General features: G+C 56.4%; 1 protein-coding gene across 4 annotated transcripts in view; it reads right to left on the bottom strand.

The window, feature by feature from the left end:
- Positions 1-5,632: 5,632 nt before the first annotated feature.
- The window catches only part of LOC105496785 (KIAA0513 ortholog), a 62,473-nt gene continuing 48,890 nt past the window's right edge, over positions 5,633-19,215 (bottom strand). For 3 of the 4 annotated variants that reach the window (XM_071085037.1, XM_071085038.1, XM_011767385.3), the window contains exons 5-13: positions 17,924-17,994; positions 16,276-16,483; positions 15,454-15,494; positions 14,908-14,986; positions 12,559-12,636; positions 11,355-11,384; positions 7,405-7,485; positions 6,943-7,037; positions 5,633-5,843 (exon numbers count right to left, since the gene is read on the bottom strand). In XM_071085037.1, the coding sequence (XP_070941138.1) occupies positions 5,794-5,843; positions 6,943-7,037; positions 7,405-7,485; positions 11,355-11,384; positions 12,559-12,636; positions 14,908-14,986; positions 15,454-15,494; positions 16,276-16,483; positions 17,924-17,994 (733 nt within the window). In that variant the 3' untranslated portion in view covers positions 5,633-5,793. The remainder of the gene's footprint in view (positions 5,844-6,942; positions 7,038-7,404; positions 7,486-11,354; positions 11,385-12,558; positions 12,637-14,907; positions 14,987-15,453; positions 15,495-16,275; positions 16,484-17,923; positions 17,995-19,215) is intronic. The other variant, XM_071085039.1, reaches the window with a different exon arrangement.

The following is a 19,215-nucleotide window of genomic DNA, read 5'->3' as shown; positions in this document are numbered from 1 at the left end:
AGTGGGCGCAGTCCCCTAGTTCCAGTCAATGCACAGGGGATTTACTGACAGGCATCCTCTTTCTAGTTAAAGTGCAAAGTCCCTTAAGGTGCAGCTCAAGGGAGCTTCAGGCTGCAGCAGACTCAGGCTCTGTTTTGTCAGGTCCCAGAGCCTGCAGATAAAGAGGATGGGCTGGGTTCTCCCCAAATTGCACTGTCCTGCGGGAGGGGTGTAGAAAGGAAGTTGGGGTGAACCCAGCCCATCCTCTCTCCCCTTGGACATGGTTTTTCCCTTTCCAATAGCAACTAAGAAACCCTACTCCCACCCCCAACCCCCGTGGGAGCGCTGTCCCACTGAAATCCCGTGGTCACGTGCATCCCCAGGCGCAGCTGCAGGTAGGACCGCGCTCCCGAGGGCTCTCACTCACCAGAGTCTGCAGGCTAGAGACACCCACACAAACCCAATCCCTTGCCAGCACCGGAGTCAGGCTCCCACGTGGCATGCATCCTTGCGAGCCCGTCAGTCACATGATTGATTCCGTCCCTCTCCTGGAGAGCATGCTACCCAGGCCCAGGGAGGCCCAGGGATGCATGCGGGCCTGATGCACAGAAGGCAGGCCCCCTGAGTGCCTGTGTGGAGGGTGGCTTCCAGGCCAGTGTTGGCTGCAGGAGAACAGTCTGGACGTGGTTCTTCTGTTTGGTGTCTCAGGCACCAACACATTCCTATTCCTGGCCCGCGGCAGCAAGGGTTCCTGGGGTGCATGGCCTGTGTGACTCCAGGAAGCGCTGCTCTGTCTGTGGCCTTAGCCTGTGCGAGCCAGGCGGGGTGCACCTGGCATCCGACTCCCCTTTCCTGTGGACGCAGCTGGGAGCTTCTGAAGTGAAACCTATCTCCAAGAATCATCAATGTGAATACGTGATTTACAGGACAAGGGAGTGAGATGGCTGCATCCTAAGAAAAATGGTTCAGCGGAAGTGAACGGCTCACTGGGACTGGAAATGGGACAGGAAAAGGAGTGAGAGTGGCCTTGAGTGAGAACCTGGCAGCTTCGCCTTGTGGCTGCAGAAACGGAGGAGGGACCAGCCTCAGAACACCTGCCTGCTGGGTCCAGGGGGGCTCTCCCTCCCCTCTCCCTGAGGCTGGACCACTGCCACGCTGTGGGCATCCCTTCCTCTGCGACAAGGAACCCTCTGATTTTTAAAGTTCTCTTTCTCGAGCTCCACACTGTTCTTGGAAACACTACTGGATTCCCTGGCTGCGCTGTGGTCTGGTTTTAGGTAATTCAGTAACAAAGCTGACCTAACCACACGGGCCTACCTGGATCCTTCCTAATTAAAAAGCCAACAGAGGCTGTGTGTGGTGCCTCAGGCCTGTCATCCCAGCACTTTGGGAGGCTGAGGTGGGTGGATCACCTGACGTCAGGAGTTCGAGACCAGCCTGGCCAACATGGTGAAACCCCATCTCTACTAAAAATACAAAAATTGGCCAGGCGTGGTGGCACGCACCTGTAATCCCAGCTACTCAGGAGGCTGAGGCAGGAGAATTGCTTGAACCCAGAAGGCAGAGGTTGCAGTGAGCAGAGATCATGTCACTGCACTCTAGCCTGGGTGACAGAGCAAGACTCTGTTTCAAAGAAAAGAAAAGAAAAGAAAAAAGCCAGGTGTGGTGGCTCACCCCTGTAATCCCAGCACTTTGGGTGGCTGAGGCAGGTGGATCACCTCAAGTCGGGAGTTTGAGACCAGCCTGACCAACATGGAGAAACCCTGTCTCTACTAAAAATACAAAATTAGCTGGGTGTGGTGGCACATGCCTGTAATCCCAGCTACTCGGGAGGGGAGGCTGAGGCAGGAGAATCGCTTGAACCTGGGAGGCGGAGGTTGCAGTGAGCAGAGATCGAGACACTGCACTCCAGCCTGTGCAACAAGAGTGAAACTCTGTCTCAAAAAAAAAAAATAAATAAAGCCAACAGATAGTGGGACCCAGGAAGGTCAGGCCAGTAGCTTACAGCCCTGGCTTCCGGCTAAGGAACCCCAGTGAGACTGAAACCTTTCACAAGCTCTTTACGGTGTGAACCTGCATTCTTCGTGTCAGGGGTCTGGAATACCGGGTGCTCCAGGGTGATAAGGTAACCCAGGCAGAACAGCCTAGGGAAAAGCGAAATCTCACGGCTCCAGCCTTCTTTCCTCATAACTGAACTCCTCAGCATTACTGGGCTTGGAGGAGTGAGCGAGAGGCCTGTTTGATTTTAACTCACAGGAAGGAAAGAAGACGAGGGTTGGCGGTGCCTGTGATTCCTGCACTCGGCCTCGGTGCTGGTTTTAAACCCAGCGTGTGTTGCTTGGATTACCTGAACATCAGGATTTTAAATTGGGTACAGAGCTCAGAAACTGGACTCTCCCTCTAGCCCTTTTTTGGAAATGTCAGAGCTCTTTGGCCCACTTTCTTTCTTTTGGCAATAGGAAAATCATAGAGCCTACCCCATTTCACTTACAGGTAACTTACGACATCAGAATTCAGTTCTCTGGCCTTTGGTTAAACATGTGCATGCACAGGGCAGATGCAATCTATTAACACAGCCCCTCTTAAACGTCTATCAATGTTGCTACAATTCCATCAATGTTGCTAAAATTGTAACAAAGGCTAAAAACATACAATGCTGCATGTCAACATGTCCTGTTTTCAAAGCAGGGAGCTTTTCACTTGAGTGAGTTGGTTGCGGTTTGGTTCACTAGGATTCACATAGCCCTCAAGGTCGGGTGACAGAGTGCCTGCAACGGCCCCATGGACGACAGGCCTTCGCGCCCCTAGTTTTGGGCATTCTGTCTGCTGGGGCTGGGAACCTCTTCCTAGGAATCACCTGACACTTCCTGAGTTTACAGAGGGGCCACCAGAGCTCTCCTGTACCCAGGTGGCCCTGGGTGTGCCCTGGTGTGACACCTCCCCACGCGGGGACCTTTGAGTAGTGTGGCTGGGTCAGTCTGCTCCACACCAGGGCCCGGCTCACGCCTGCTCCGCACCAGGGCCCGGCTCACGCCTGCTCTGCCCAGGGCCCGGCTCACGCCTGCTCCGCACCACGGCCCGGCTCACGCCTGCTCTGCACGACGGCCCGGCTCACGCCTGCTCTGCACGACGGCCCGGCTCACGCCTGCTCTGCCCAGGGCCCGGCTCACGCCTGCTCCGCACCAGGGCCCGGCTCAGGCCTGCTCCGCACCAGGGCCCGGCTCAGGCCTGCTCTGCCCAGGCCCTGGGGGAAGACAGGAAACCTTGGTGGCAGGTGGTCAGCCCTGTGCCAGGCACACTGGGCCTCCTCCAGGCAACCCTGGCCAGAGCCACTGTCAGCCACAGCTGCAGGAGACCACAGGCAGCCTCCCGAGCCACTGCCTGCTCTGCTCACAGCACAAGCAGCTGTGTCTCGGGCGTCCTGTGTGGATGGAGCACAGAGGGGACCCTTCTCTGTGAGGCTTCCTCCAACTCTGAGGAGCTAGATCTACAAGAACAGGTAGTAAAGGGAGAAATAAACAAACAGACAAAACCCCAAACCTTTCCTCTCCCTGAAATGGCTATTTCAAGAGGTCTATGTGGACAAAAAAGTGTCAAGACCATTTTTGAAGTCAAAGTGCTTGGAAAAAAGTCCAACGAAGTCAGTGCTGCCTTTCCTTCCACAGGCTGTGGCCAAGCCCTCCAGTGCCCCCAAGAGAGTCTCAGAATCAAACAAAACTTCCAAACAAAAATCCTACACATGCAGGGGTAAGTCTTGCGGGCACTGCAGAACAAAGGCTGAATGTGTTTCACTAACACGAATAATACATGACTAAGAACGCTGACAACGAGGCGGCTGAAGGGAGCTCCCGGACAGTCAGTCCTCAGTGTGGCCTGAGTTTCGCCGGCGCGGGGAGGAGAGCAGTGCCCTGGAGCCGTGGCTGGACGCCGCAGGAGGTGTGTATTATTTGCAGTTGGCATCAGAGCGAGGGGCGTCCGCACACCCCTTGCTCTCTGATGTTTCTCTAAATGGATTCGGTGGAGACACGGCCGTCGGGGTCCAACAATGGGGGAAGGGGCACCCTGGCCTGCGCAACTCCCCCACCCCAGCCCAGCTCATGGTGAGCACACTGGCAGCATGGCCACAGTCCGGCCAGCGGCACTGCCAGGCTGAAATCACTCACGCACCATGTAGCCAGGGGCCCTGAGCCCTGGCTCCCCCATTCTGCAGTCTGGTGACGTGGTCCAGAGGCATCAGATGACACCACATTTCAGATAATGCCCCAGACACACATTCTGTGATCCAACCCATCTGTGCTCATCTCTGGACCATTCCGGGGAGGCATTCCCTGGAGGGAAACCTTCCAAGCAATGGCCGGGTAAGTGACTCTCAGGCTTACAAACAAGATGGGACTTATCTGACCGAATGTCAGAGGAGGTAGCCAGGAAGGGCAGGAGGGGAGGATGGCGGGTGGAGGGAGAGCCCCACGGGCCTGTTTGGCGGTCAGGGACCACAGCAGCGACGGGTAGGAGGCAGGGGACCCCAGGCAGGCTGGCAGCGTCCACGCATGGCAAAACAGAAGGCTCTGGACCCAGCATGCAGGTGTCAGGGTCAGGCCCCGGGCCCACGGGCTGGCCTGGAGTGCCCGTGATCCACAGAAGAGAAGGGTCATGGTTCCCAGGCAGTAGCTGCGAGGTGAAGGGAGTCTCTGCAGAGGCTGGAGGAAGGAGCTGCAAAGGTCTGGTGGGGAAGGAAAAAGCCCCTTCCGGAGCCCCTGGGGGCACAGGCCCAGCGCTCAGCCCTTAGAGGCAGAGTCCATGCCACTGGCTCGCCCCACACGTCACACAGAACTGCCTCTCTCCAGCTGCTGTCTCTCCCAGCTCAGACTTTCCTGCCTTGTCTGGAATAAAGAGCAGCACTGTTTGCTTTTAGAAAGGGTGGTTGTCTAGTGACTACTAAAGAAACTTCTCTTTCCTGTGCTTCTTGTGAGGGACACACGGCACAACGCTGCTTCGTGACTGCGGAGCCTTCTCTGCTTCAGAAGGGAGCTGTCCGCCAGGTGGGCGCATGTCAGACGGTCTGTGTGGTCTACTGCAGACACCTCGGCACTGCTGTGGCTCTGGCGGAGACACACAGATCCCGGGCCGTCTGCAGGGCACACACATGTCCCTCTGGTGGGAGCCGGGTCTTGCTCCAGCCAGCCAAGAGCATCCTCTGCACCACTCCCTCTCTCTCCCTAAAACAGGCGTTTCTTCCTCAAGGGTCCTGTGACTTCCCGTTCCTGCCCCACAGAGGGAGACTGGGGAAGAGTGAGGACCGGCCACAGCCCCACACTGAGAGGGCTGGATGGGAGCCAGGTGTGCACCCATTGCAGGGAATGTGGCCCAGGGCCGCCCACCATGAGTGGCAGGGCCAGTCCTCCACCACTGGGTATGCCGGCTGCAGCCCCACCTCATGGCTGTCCTGCCTGCATCCCTTGCCCACCCCCACCCTCGCCAGCCCTTGGCCCACGATGGACCACAGCGTCCTCCCCCTCCTCCCTCTTGGTCTCATCTCACAAGCCTGGCACTCGGGGTACAGCTGGTCACCTTGGCTTTAGCCGTGTGACCCAAGGGACACTTTGGCACATGGATGGGGGGATGGGGGGGCGCAGACACAGGCAGAGGAGAAGAGGAAGGAGCAGCGGATTCTTCTAACCACTAGTTCTAGGGCAGCAGGTGCGGCTCTGGGTGCTGCTGGCTTCATGCAGGTCACGGGTGGGGTGACGGCCGGGCACTGGGCCCGGGAGAATGGCGCATGGTCTCAGTCCTCCTGCAGAGTGTGACCTCTGGGGCCTACTCAGTGGCCATTTGCTCAATGTGGTCACTAAGCAGCTTGTATTGCTCTGGAAGAGAAAGCGATGTTATTTCTCAGATGAAAGATGGTGACAGGGACAGATGTGTCCTGCTCTTGTCACTCGGACAGGGGTGAATCAGGGCCTCCCTGGCAGCAGGGCTGTGGCTCCTGAACTGCACTGCCTTCTGCAGGCCACACAGCTTGCGCGCTTCGGGGCAGGGCTGTGCCACGAGGGTGCGCTGCACACGCAGCCTCTTGGCCAGCACGCCGCCTGTGGGGCAAGCAGGTGGCTGGAAGGGGCCCTCAAAACTGGGAACACACCTTCTTATGAAAATGGTGTCATGGGGCGCAGCCCCTGCAGCCTGTGACAGGCACGGGGCAGTCAGTCCAGCCACCCTGGGGACTGGGAGAGGTGGCAGCATCCCCCTTGCCCTGTGCCAGTGAGGTGGGGCTGCTAGCAACATTCTGAGACAGTCTAACGGCCACTGGCGCCCTCATGCCTCCTCAGGCCGCTCCACCACAGATCCCTTGAATTAGGTGGAGAACGGGATTTTCTGAAGAATATGGGTCGATCCGTATCCACGCCTAAGTGTAAGTCCTTTTTGACGCAGAGGAAGCAACGCTTGCAGCAGATGGGGCCGCACGCAGGGACTGGCCCCCGCGCAGGAGGGCGTCAATGTCACAGCATTTCCCTGCTGTCACGGAAGCCAGAGATTCCAGAGAAACCTCAAAACTCCCTCCCCACCGCCCTTGTCCCCTGGCACTCATCATAGCAGTGTGGTCTGAGAAAGAAAAGGACGCCACGCGGGAGCCATTTAGAAGGGGGCAACTTGGGGCCAGAGTTTGGCTCCGTGCAAGCTGAGTCCAAGCACTGCATCCCCCTCTTCCTCTGTCCTGTGAACACCGGGGCTGCAGCCTCAATGCCCACAATCCCATCTAGCAGAAATGGATTCCAAATGGAACGAGAGGTGTCCTGTGCGTCCGTCTACACAGACTGGGGAGAGAGGAGGGCCGTCTGCCCAGAGCTCAGCACATTTCCGACTGCAACACGACATGCCTTCTGGCAGTGCAGAAGCGCCAGCGGGCGCAGCACTGGCTCCTGACCCCAGCCCTGCCCGCCTCCCGCCAGCGGCCTCCCGCAGACGCACCTTCATCCAGGTTGCCAATCACAGCCTGCTTCTTCAGGAAGTCATTGCACAGCTTCTTGTTCAGTCCGAAGGCCAGCATGTTGTGCGAGAACGTGCTGCAGGAGAAAACCCAAGAGCGTCACCCGCCGGCTTCCCAGGGGAAAGGGCCAAGGAGCTGGGCCCTCATCTCTGGGACGCCCACCGTGGCCTGCCTGGAATTGTCAGCAAAAACTGAAACGCACTGCCGCCTAATTAACCACCAGCAACTCTCGCTGCGGCACTGCGGCCACCAGGGGTTGCGTAGGAGGCGGATTAATTATGAGCTGGCATGGAGGCCAGTGTAATGAACTCCATGCCTCAGAGCAGGCTGACACAGCACCCCAGGGTGTGACAGCTCACAGGTCGTGACAGCTCACAGCGTGGGCCCGCCCCCTGTCTCCCTGCCCCCTCTTTCCCCTCCCCCTTTCCCACGCCCGCCCTTACCCCAGCTGCCCAAAGGTGATGTTCTCGTTGAACCGGAGGCTATCATCGCGCTCCTCCTGCGTCATGTGGCACCACTTCTCCCTGCAAGCACAGGAGGTGACAGGAGCGGGACTCAGACGGTGCTGTCCTTGCCCCTGCTCCTCACCCTGCTCTGACCCGCGGGTGCTGGCGGCACCCATGTACGGCCCCCCCCGGGCACAGAAGGGGGTGCCTTTCACCAGAGAGCCGTGTGCCGAGCCTTTCCACAAGGCCTGCCGGGATCCTGACACCGCGCTTGGGGTCCCCAACGTTCATCTCACTCTTCACAAGATAAAGAGACGCGGAAACAGAAGGGTTCTTTATGGCCCTGAAGGTGCGGAGTGCCACGCGGCTACCCAGGCATTCTACAGGCAGCGGGGCCGGCCCCAGAGCCTCGCTACAGCGGGCGAGTGGGGTCTGGGCCCGTCCTCGGGGAAGAAACCTCCAGAGAGGGAGGGGACCTGCCCAACATCCCAGGACAGCGGGCCTTGGTGGCCCAGGGAACGTTTTCAGATCACACCCGTGTCTCCTGACCAGCCTGATGGGCCAGGCGAGCTGCAACATCCTGGGGCCAGTTGCGGATGGCAGCTTCCACAGAGGCTGAGGGCACGGAGGGCCACACTGTGCCCTGCCTGAAGAGGGCTGTGCCCTGCTCAGCTGTGCCTTCTCTGGGTTGGCTTTCTCAAGGCCCTCAATGCTCTCTCTAGTCCCCTCCCTAAATAACACAGACCAGGCCGCCACGCTTCCCGCTGGCCCCTCTGACCGTGACCCTGTGGGTGCTGTGGACCATAGTGAAGACAGCACCCAGGCGTGAGAACAAAGGGCTGAAAACCCAATGAGACGGCATCGACCGAGGTTTGCACCGAGCTTCAGGAGCCGGGGGGGACCCTGACGCGTTCGCACAAGGCCTGGGGTGGGAGGGTGTTCTGAGCGTTCGCCTGCTGTATGCTTTAGAGGGGAGTGCTGTTAATCCCTCGTCTGGGGCAGAACAAGGGGGCTCTCCACTCCTTCCCAGCCCTCATTGCCACAGAGCTTTTCTGCGTTGCCGGCTCGTTCCCCGCCCCTTGGGCAGGGCCTGGGGCCTCCCTGACCCTTACACAACTCCCTGGACACCACGCCCATCTGAGAAGCTACCTGCAGAGGCAGCTGCGAACGTGCAGACATTAATTTGAGCCCCTTTCCCCTTAAAAAGAAAACTGGATGGATGAGTCTGACTAAAATAAGGTTGAGAGGAAGATCAAAGAAGGGGGAGAAGGATGGTATGAGAGGGTGAGAGGTTGGGATCATGGAGAAGCCAGAGGAAGAGAAACAAAACAAAGGAACATGAACTCCTGGCTCCTCGCCACCCCCGGCCCACGAGAGGTCACTGGCACTGCTGCAGCTTAGCAGGCGTCACAGGGCATCAGGGGCATGATGGGAGTGACGGACAAAGGTCACTCCCGGCCTCCTCGTGCCGATGGCAGGATGCCCACGAAGATACCAGAATATACTTCCAGGTACTCTGCAGAGTCCCGTCCCGTTTCCTTCCTACTGTCTTTCCCCAAAACAGCCCCCCTGAGGGTTGTTCAGACATAAACCCCTGCACCACCCGCAGGCCTGCTGCGCACAGTTGGGCAGGTTGGGCCCTGCACAGCCCCAGACCGCACGGGAACGGCTCCCTTGGAGTCGTGCAGCACAGGAGCCCTGACCCCTCCTCTCCTGAGCCAGATGACGCGGCGATTCTTCTCGCCATGGTGAGGACGAAAAGTGAGACATTTAACCTGACGTCTCAAGAAAGAGGTAAATGGTCACTGGCAGTAGCAGATGAGGTAATGTCCACAATAAAATCACTTCTTACAACTGACTTCAGGCCGGGCGCGGTGGCTCATGCCTGTCATCCCAGCACTTTGGGAGGTTGAGGCGGTCAGATCACCTGAGTTCAGGAGTTCAAGACCAGCCTGGTCAACATGACAAAACCCCATCTCTACTAAAAATACAAAAATTAGGCCGGGCGCGGTGGCTCATGCCTGTAATCCCAGTACTTTGGGAGGCTGAGGCGGGTGAATCACCTAAGGTCAGGAGTTTGAGACCAGCCTGACCAACATGGTGAAACCCCGTTTCTACTAAAAATATGAAATTAGCCAGGCATGGTGGTGGGCGCCTCTAATCCCAGCTACTTGGGAGGCTGAGGCAGGAAAATCGCTTGAACCCAGGAGGTGGAGGTTGCAGTAAGCTGAGATTGCACCCCTCCACTCCAGCCTGGGCAACAAGAGTAAAACTCCGTCTCAAAAAAAAAAGAAAAAAAGAAAGAAAAAGAAAAGAAAAAAGAGAAAAGAAAAGAAAAATCAGCCGGGCGTGGTGGCGAGTACCTGTAATGCCAGCTACTTGGGAGGCTGGGGCAGGAGAATTGCTTGAACCCAGGAGGTAGAGGTTGCAGTGAGCTGAGATTGCACCACCGCACTCCAGCCTGGGCAACAGAGCGAGACTCCATCTCAAAAAACAAAACAAAAAAGAGTTCAATTTCCAGTGCCAATCAAGCTCTGACACTGCACAGCGAGCTGAACTTGCGTCTACACTGCCTTGGTGGGAATCTGGATGGGACTGACCGCCTGCTGCGAGGGAAACCTTCTGAATGGAGAAGCACCTGCCTCTGGAAACAGAGAGGATGATAATGGCTTCTTGCTGTCAGCAGAGGTTACCAAAAAAGAGATGGCATGTTAGAGGCATGAGGTTGCCTGGGGACTTGGAGGCAACCTCGCCCCCTGCCACCTGCCTCAATCTCAAAGCAATATTCAGCCTTCTGGGGAAGGCTCAGGGGCCGGTCAGAGATGAGGAGCCGGTGCAGAGCTATGTGTGGTCAAAGCTAATCTGCCCTGGTGAGAAGGCCCAGGAGGCCAGCTGTCCCCTCAGCTGAGCTCAGGACAGACCACCCCTCCCCAGCAGCACCGACCAGCTCTCAGAGGATGCTGAGATGCTCCCAGCCCTCCTTGGGCCAGGGCTGTGGGGCTGACTTGTTCCTGGAAGGCTGGTTAATCACACTGTCACCCAGAGAGTCACTGAAAACCCAGGGGCTTTGTTCATGAAAGGAGGTGTTTGTTAGGCCTAAGTGCTCCTTTAAAAGCCATAGGTCTGCATAAGAAACGTGATTGCTCACGACAATAAACACCACACATGTCACTGATTAGAGGAGGCAACTTCACGCATCCTCTAGCGAGACATCGTAACAGGGACTCTTACTTGAAGAGGCAGATCGGCAACTCGGAAAACACATCACAGAGGATTCTAGCTCGCAGAAAGGGGAACAGGGAGAGTCAGACCCCTCTGTGGGCTGGCAGGAAACAGCCCCGTTCTAGGATTTCCTCAGGGACCCCTCGCACCCCCATCCCCGAGCGGCTGGGAAAGTGGGAGTGTGTCCCTCTTCCGTGCCTCCTCAACCTGGCGGCCCCAGCACACCCGAGAGTGGGTGGTGTTGCAAACAGGACAGGCTCTGCACCCCACCCGCGGTTTCCCAGATGAGCCGGGACCTACTTCTCCAGTGTGAACAGTGAGGCCAAGCGCGAGGCTTTCAGGTCTGCTCAGAAGGGGCCGGAGCGGCTGGCGGAGAGCACGGCTGGCCCAGAACTGGAGCCCGCTTTCCCTGGCATCACCGCCTCTGCCTCTCGAGCTCATGCTGTCGCCAGGGCGTCTCAAGGTGTCACATTTGTTTTCTGACTATTTCGGAGTGCTCTGGCCTTGGCAGGCTCCCACCTGCCCAGTTCCGGGATGCATTGCCAGCCTGCCCTAGTGCTGGCCTCACCTCCCCAGGGCTGCCCTCCCCACCGGCTGCCAGGCTGCACCTGCGTCTGGGCTGTGCCTGCTGCAGCAGCTCAACACAGTGCACAGCCCCCAACCTGAAGTGACCTTTGCAGGAGCCCGCACTGTAAAATGGAACAAAGTCACGTGGACACACACACCTCTTCTCCTCCTCCTCTCCAGCATCCCCTCTGGAGCGGCAGCAGAAACAGGTAAACAAAGGAACATGTCAAAGTCATGCAAGATATGTGGATGGTAAAAAGAGAACAAGCAGAGGAGGGTTATTACAGGCAGAAACGAGCGGGACAGAGAAAGACAGGATATTCGAAATAAATTAACTTCCTAGAAGTCTGAGAACTGAAGAGGCAACGCCCATCTGCCTAGAGGCATCTAAGCATTTCCCTGTTCTGGTCTCCCTCCAGAGCGGGGTCTCTCTCGAGGGTCCTCGGGCAGTCTCAGTGTCTTTCCCTCTCCACGAGCCCCTGTGCCTCCCCAGGAAATGCGGCCATGGCAGAATGCTCTGGGTCCCTCGCCCCTGATAGGGTTTTAGCTGCCCCTAGAGGGAAGAATTTCACTTGAGACACGGCAAGTGCTGGGAGACTCGAGTCTTCCCCCCAACAGCAGCCATCTGCCCACTCTCCTGACGAGGGTTAAGGGTAGAGGGTCTCCCTGGTGTTACAGAGAGCCGGATGTGCTTTATTAATCAGGAGACCAGGGCCCGGAGAGGTTCAGAGCCTTCAGTCACACGACTGGAAGGGGCTCCCCCGGGGGCTGCTGTCCCTCGCTGCCGTGTCGCTGTACATGGTGGACGGCACCTTTGCTTGCTATGGCATCGGCCCCCGTGGAGTGGGTGCCAGCCCCCCCTGCTGCCATGTGCGAGGTGGCCCTCAGCGAAGCTAGGAAGGTCTGGTCAGGCTGCAGACCCAAGAGGTGAGTTGCGAGCGGCAACTGCATTCACCAGGCACCAGCTCTCGAGGGCAAAGTCTCGGGGGAGGTGGCCAGCCCTTCCTCCCAGGACCCTGCTCCAGGCGTTCATCCCCAGGATGCTGATTTTGTTCAGCAAACAGCAGGGTGGGCCCGGGAGCAGGGGTCCTGATGGTATTAGAGGGAGCTGGCAATTTTAAGAGGGTCAGGCCAAGTCATGCCAGAGCCCCAGGACAGAAAGCGCTCATGCAAGCTGAGCACCCCCACCCATGAAGCCGAGACCCTCAGGCAGCTTGCAGGGCACCAGGGCCATGACGGGGTGAAGAAAAACCAGACACGTCCACTCAGCTGCTCTTCTGCTCTCCTCTTCCGCAACCGGGAAATAAAGCCACTCCCTGGTCCTTTTTCCTGAGGCCAAATGGGGCCACACTTTGCTCCTACCTGGTAGTGGGAGATCGCTTTGTCCTCTCACAATGGACAGCGTCAAAAAAGGCTGCATTCCAGAACCTCAGCGTGTGCCTGCAAGACAGAGCCCTAGTCACACTCTCTCCAAGGGGAGGCCGGGAGGACACGGGTCGTGGGCCACTTGAGGGATAAATAAGGGCAGGGTCTCACATCTGTCTGAGCTTCTAAAAAAGCCTCAGAGAGGTAGGGCTGAGGAGGAAAAACTGAGCATATGGCTTGATCTAAATAAAGCTGTTTCCCCGGGGCTGCCGGTGGCTGCGTATCTCTTAGGAGAGACGGCGCAAGTGGGAGGGAAAACTACGCTATCCCGGGCTGCACCGCGGGCAGGAGGGCGCTGGCGGGCAGAACTGAAGCCACCATGTGTAGGACACAGAGGCGGGCCGTTTTCTTCTTCCGCCTTTCCTGCGGGGACTCCCAAGAGGAAGCACAGGGCTGGGAAGATGTGCTTCTCTACATCAGGGTCTAGTAACATAAATGGGAACCCGGCAGCGACACGTCGTGTGCCGAGAGAACTAACGTTCATAGGGACACTTAAGGAAAAAACATTCTTTGGGGTTTTTTTTTTTTTTTTTTGAGATGGAGTTTCACTCTTGTTGCCCAGGCTGGAGTTCAATGGCGTGATCTCCGCTCACTGCAACCTCTGCCTCCCAGGTTCAAGCATTCTCCTGCCTCAGCCTCCTGAGTGGCTGGGATTACAGGCACACACCACCACGACAGGCTAATTTTGTATTTTTAGTAGAGATGGGGGTTTCGCCATGTTGACCAGGCTGGTCTCGAACTCCTGACCACAGGTAATCCGCCCGCCTTGGCCTCCCAAAGTGCTGGGATCACAGGCATGAGCCACAGCGCCCAGCAGAAAAATTCTTCTTAAAGAACATCAGGGGTTGGCAAACTATGGTGTGTAGGCTGAAGCAGGCCGGCGGCTTGTTTCTGTAAATAAAGTTTTATTGGAACAAGCCACGCTCATACATTTATACAACGTCTCTGGTGGTGTTCACGCTACAACAGCATAGTGGTGTGGCTGCAGCAGAGACCATCTGGCCCGCAAAGCCTAACATATTTATTATCTGGCCCTTCACAGAAAAGTTTGCCAAGCAACAATGAAAAGACAGCAGCCAAGTCAAGGACAGAGGAGCTGAGCTGAATCACCAGAAGGCGGGACAAAGCGCGCCAGCTTCTCCCCGTCCTCTGCTTCCACGGGAACCGGGTCCAGCCTCAAGGGCCTTCCTACAGCTCCAGCCCTGCCCTCTGCCCTCTGGGTCCCTGCGGCACTCCCTGGCCAAGCTCCTTAAGTAGCCCTTGCTTGGTTAACAGGCAGAATGCACCACAGCCAACTGTGATCTTCAGGGGAGGGAGGGCCTGTTGGACACTGATTCCAGGTGTTAGCAAAGCACTCTAAAATATGTTGAGAGGCTTCAGAGAGATTAGCGCAGCCTGACCATCATCTGCAGAGCTGGGCCATACGCCAGGGTGGCCAAGATTTCCCCTGCAACACTGGTCTCACTTCAACCATCACCTTCATTCATTTATATACATGTAAGAGCTTAATTGGGATATAATTCACATGCCATGAAATTCGCCCTCTACAATTCAGTAACTTTTAGTGTATTCACAGAGTTGTGCAGCCACCATTTCCAGAACATTCCCTCACCCCATAAAGAAACCCCATCCCCATCAGCAGTCACGCCCTGCTCCCCATTCCGCGCCCTCTGCCCGGGCTATCAGTCATCTGCTGTGTCTCTAGGAATCTGCTATTCTGGACATTTCACAGGGATGATACAATACGTGGGCTTCTGTGCCTGGCTTCTTCCACTGAGTTTCACACATTTCCCAGGCCTATCCCTGCTGCGGTGTGGAGCGGCATGCCATTCCTTTTCATGGCTGGCTACTATTTCATGCAATGGATGGATTTTGTTTACCCATTTATCACTGGATGACCATGAAGGTGGTTTCCACTTTGGGGCCATAATAAATGACGTTGCTACAGACATTTGTACAAGGTTTTGTGAGGACACGTTTTTCTCTTGGATGACTCCTCGAGTGGAGCTGCTGGCTCACAGGGTAACTCTGTGTTTCACCTTTAAAGGAACTGCCAGACTGTTTCCACAGCGGCTGCGCCATTTACATTCCTCCTAGCCATTCAGGAGACCTCCAATTTCTCCACATCCTCGCCAATGCCTGTGAGGGTTCATCTTTTTATTTTGCCACCCTGGGGGGTGTAAGAATTCTGCCATTCTGATGGGGACAAAGGCAACTAGAAGCAATCCTGGGGAGTGACTGCTGGCCCCGTAAGAGGGTGACAGGAAGCCACGGGCTCGGCCTTACCAGATGGGCTGCTGCTTCAGGTGCGTGTACAAGTAGATCTTCTCCCCCTTCTTTTCGTCCTCGGGGCTGTACACAGTCACTGTGGGAGAAGAAAGGCTGAAAGCAGCTCCGGCTGCGTGCCCGCTGTTGGCAAACCCCGGGCGACCGCCTCCCAGCAGCCAGTTTCTCCCCGAATGCCACAGAAACATGTGGTGCAAACTCCACCATGGCTTTTCTGCTAGCCATAGCCAGTAATGGTGCTATTCCCACCCGGCAATAAGGACTTTCTCTGAGGGATGGTTCCACAGCACAGCCGCAGCCCCTCGTGGTAACCCTTAGCCTTCCTGGGATTAAGGAATTTAGTTCCTCCTTAGAAAAGTGGCTCTTCCACAGAAACTCAGTGAGAAAATACAGACCACGGGAGCTGGGAAGCAACTGGGGCATCAGCCAGGGCAAGGTTCCTGTGCTCCGTGGAGGCAGGAAAGCCCCAGAGGCCATGCACCTGCTTGTGTGCTGGCTGAGGGGGTGTGGGCCAGGCATCTCCTGCTGTTGCCTGGGCAGACTCACCAGCCCTGGGCCGCTTCTCCTGGGGTTTGCTCTCGTCTTCCCTGAGGGAAAGAAGGCACCATGACGACAGATGCGACTCACACCACACTTTCTCAACTCAAAGACGCTGTTCTATACTTCTCAGGTGGGACTGGCTACATTTAATATGGCTTGCTCTGAAAAGCCTTTTATGAAATCAAGGCTCTATTTGTCAACTGCCAGTGTTTCAGAATTCAGGAAATGTGGCATTGAGGTTTCTTTATGTCATTTTCTCTGAATCCAAAGCTGAATGGGGCAGAGGAGGAGGCCAAGGCACCTGGCTGCGGCCCAGCCATGGGTGGGAAGAGGGGACCCCGGGGCTCCCTCTGGCTGCCGCATCCCTCCTCCTTGTGGAAGTCATAGCTTCTATGAGTCTATTTCTGATGTGCCTGTCCCCAAAGTGTTCCTCAAGTGTCTGTCACAGCCCTGCTCTCCTGGGAACAGTGTTTTTCTCCTGTGACTCAAGACCGTGTTCCACAAGCACTCACTCTTGGTCCAGCCAGGGGATGGGGGGGACAGAGGAGACAGAGTGGAGGGGCTGCAGTTCCCTCTGCCATCGGACAATCCCCTGGGCTCCTCATCAGTCCCAGGGAGTGTGGCCCCCAGGGACATCCCTGCACGTCACTGGGGGGCTCGGCTTTGCAGACCATATAGCAAGCTGTGGGGGCAGAGGCGGCTGGGCAGCGCAGTGCTCCTGACAGTCTCTGGGCCTCACTCGAACCCTCCCTGCTGCCCCCACCAGAGCTCCACACCAGCTTCTCCCCCGTCCCATGCAGGTGGGAGGGACCCCAAGGCCACACGTACTCGTTCCTCCTGGCCAGGGGCCCCTTCAGCTTGGTCTCCAGCCCCCCGAAGAAGCCCTTGACATTCTCCGTCCTGGCCGAGGTGTTCTTCAGCAGCCGCTCGGCGATGTCCTTCTTCTCGGCCAGCCAGCTGTTTGCGGATTTCAGGTAGGAGTCGATGCTGCCCGCGGGCTTCTCCCGGGCCTCTGGGGGCAGCAGCTGCGGTTTTCCTTGGACGAGAGAGGGAACAAGACGAGGCCAGTGAGGCCGGGGTCTGCACCTGCTAACTGCAGAGGCCCAGGGGGAGCCCCGCAGGGGTCCTGTGCAGTGGGGATACAGGAGCCTCCCTCCTCAGCCCAGGACAGGGGTGGTGCAGGCTCAGCCGGCCCAGGATGAGGAAGTGGGGGCCCTGCTCCCCGTGAGCACTCTCAGCACCTGCTGTGCACAGAGAAGCCACTAGGAGCAGGGAGGGAGCAAAGGAGATGCAGGCTGGAGCCCGGCCCAGGTGGCAGGGTCTGCAGGGAGGCGAGGGCAGAGGCCCGACCATGCCAGCGCCAGGGAGGCAGAAGCCAGCTGGGCACCAGGCCCCTGAAATGGGAGTGCGGAGACAGCAGGGGGGTGGGGAGCCCTGGCACCCAAACTCCCTTAGCCAATGGACGGACACGAGGCCCTGGCACCCCCGCAGGATGACGTACCCTATGGGCCCCAGTGCCCACTATAAGTCAAAGGTTCTCTGTAGGCCCTGGCAGGGTGTCCTCACTAGCTGAAGCTGCTGTGGGTAGCCCTGTCTCAGGAAGCAGCGTCTATTCATTATGTGTCTATCTGTTCTTCAAAAAGGAAGAGCCAAAGGCTGTACTGGGGGTTCCCACTCCACCCAAAGCAGCTGATGAGTGGCCTGGCGGGAAGGGCTTGCCCGCTGGTGTGGCTGGGACACCAGCCATGGCAGTTGGACCAAATGAACTGAGGGGTGCGGAGAGGACAGCTGTGGGAGGGGGAGCAGATACACACACCCCAAGAGTGAGCATGCAGGTACTGAGAGGGGACAGCATGGGGGGCCGGGGCCTAGCACCTCCCTGACCCAGCTCCAGTCCACGTGGAGGCTTCCAGCAACCTTCCACTTATGGTGGCCTGAATGAGTCCTGTTGCTGCAGCCCAAGGAGACTCACGCGGGAAGCCCTTGAGCTCCAACGTACCAGAAAGTTCCAACGGAATGAGGCAGAAGAGATATCATAGCCTCAGCATCAAGAACAGTCCACACTCCTCATAAGCCATCTCCAGCCCATCCCTGGGCACTCTCTGCCACTTCACATCCTAGACGGCTGCTCCCCACCACCCTCCAATAACCAACCGTGTCTTGTTTTGGTAAAACATAAAACTGATTATCTTCACATCCAGCAGTTCCTGCCTCCACCATAAAACGTCCTGCCTAGCATGTTTCTCCTATCAGCTCGGGAGTTTCCTTTGCACCCTGGTCAGTCAACCTCCCACCCCATGATTCGGACCATGTTTTCTCTGAAGTCTCACTCCTCCCTAACACCAGCGTCCTCTGTTCTCTGGAGGCCCCGCAGCTTTTGTTTTTAACCATGAAGAAAGCTTCCGCTGACACATTATTGGCTGGCGAGCCTCAGGATCCCGTGGGTGAACCCCACATCAGCCCACCCGTGTCTTACCGATGTGGTAGTAGGTGAAGCACATGGTCATGAGGTTCTTGGCAGGCCCAAAGTCATCCATCTGATGACACCTGAAACAAGAGGCAAGGTTCACGGCTAAAGATCGCTCCACTTGCTTCTCCTTGCAAGTCGGTCAGCCATCGCTGAGACACCTGACACATGTGTCCCAATTAATATCTTCCCCCCTGGAGATGCACAAAATAATCTCCCTGAGTTCCATTAGGAGAGCTACACACAGACACATGGCCTGGGACTGACTGAATGGGAAGGAGTTTGTGGTCTGCCTGCCTGGCTTCCTTCACTGAAAAGGTAAAGCCAGGGCCCGGGAAGCTCAACTCGACGCCCAGGAGCAGAGCCAGGCCTCAAGTCTCAGTGCACAAGAAGCCGGGCCTCAAGTCGCAGTGCACACCCGTGGCCCAGGCCACCTAGCTCTCCAGCCCTTGCCTTCTCAGGAATTAGCAGTAAGTTGGAGGACCTTCCCCGCATCTGTGGCTCTCAGGCTCCCGCCCACAGCATCGGTGGTGGGGCATCAGGAGGTGGAGCCTCTGATCCAGCAGGTCTTGGTCTTGGGCGGGGCCATTCCCTTGTATTGCAGGTTTCTTTGTCTTTCTATCCTGATCCCTTTTAGACTTTTCTTTTCTGTTTAGGTTTTAACTTTGGGCAATTATTACTTTACGAGTCAAAAGAAATTATCTAGACAGTGGGATTAAGGGCCATTTTTATCTTTTTATATAAAAAACTAACTAAACTAGTAATAAAACTATAAAAGACTAAAAGTAAAAACTAAAGATGTTTAACAAACTAAAGATTATAAAACTAAAAAATCCCATATTGTCTAAATATGAAAAGAGTTTTTGTTTCACTTTGTTTTTGCAACTATACAAACATATATATGCTCAGGGACCAAGTGATGGCAAGAATCTTTGTGTTTTGGCAGGTTGGGACTTTAACGCCTCCCTCCCCAACTTACTTGTGTAAGACAAAAAACTCAAAGAAAAATGGAGAATTACTTTTAGCCTAGTGCAAATAAAAAAAAAGAAAATGGAGACTCAGAATTGTGCAAAATGGGGGTTCGTGAAAATGCCTGGGACTGCATATGTTGGAAATTGAAGTATCTTAATTGCATGAGAGAATGTTTCACAAAAGGCAACCTAGAGGGCCTGTTTTAAACCACTACCCTCTTGGCTGAAGGTGAGGGCTCACTCAGCCTCTTCCGGTGAAGGTTTCTCAGCCCTCCCCTGGCCAGCTCTGAAGGCCAGACCTCAGAGGAGAAACGGATCTTGGACTTCGGG

Source organism: Macaca nemestrina, chromosome 18 (genome assembly GCF_043159975.1).
Source record: "Macaca nemestrina isolate mMacNem1 chromosome 18, mMacNem.hap1, whole genome shotgun sequence".
NCBI classification, from domain to species: Eukaryota; Metazoa; Chordata; class Mammalia; order Primates; family Cercopithecidae; genus Macaca; species Macaca nemestrina.
Note: the sequence above shows the minus strand (reverse complement) of the source record. Positions and strands in the feature narration are given on the sequence as shown.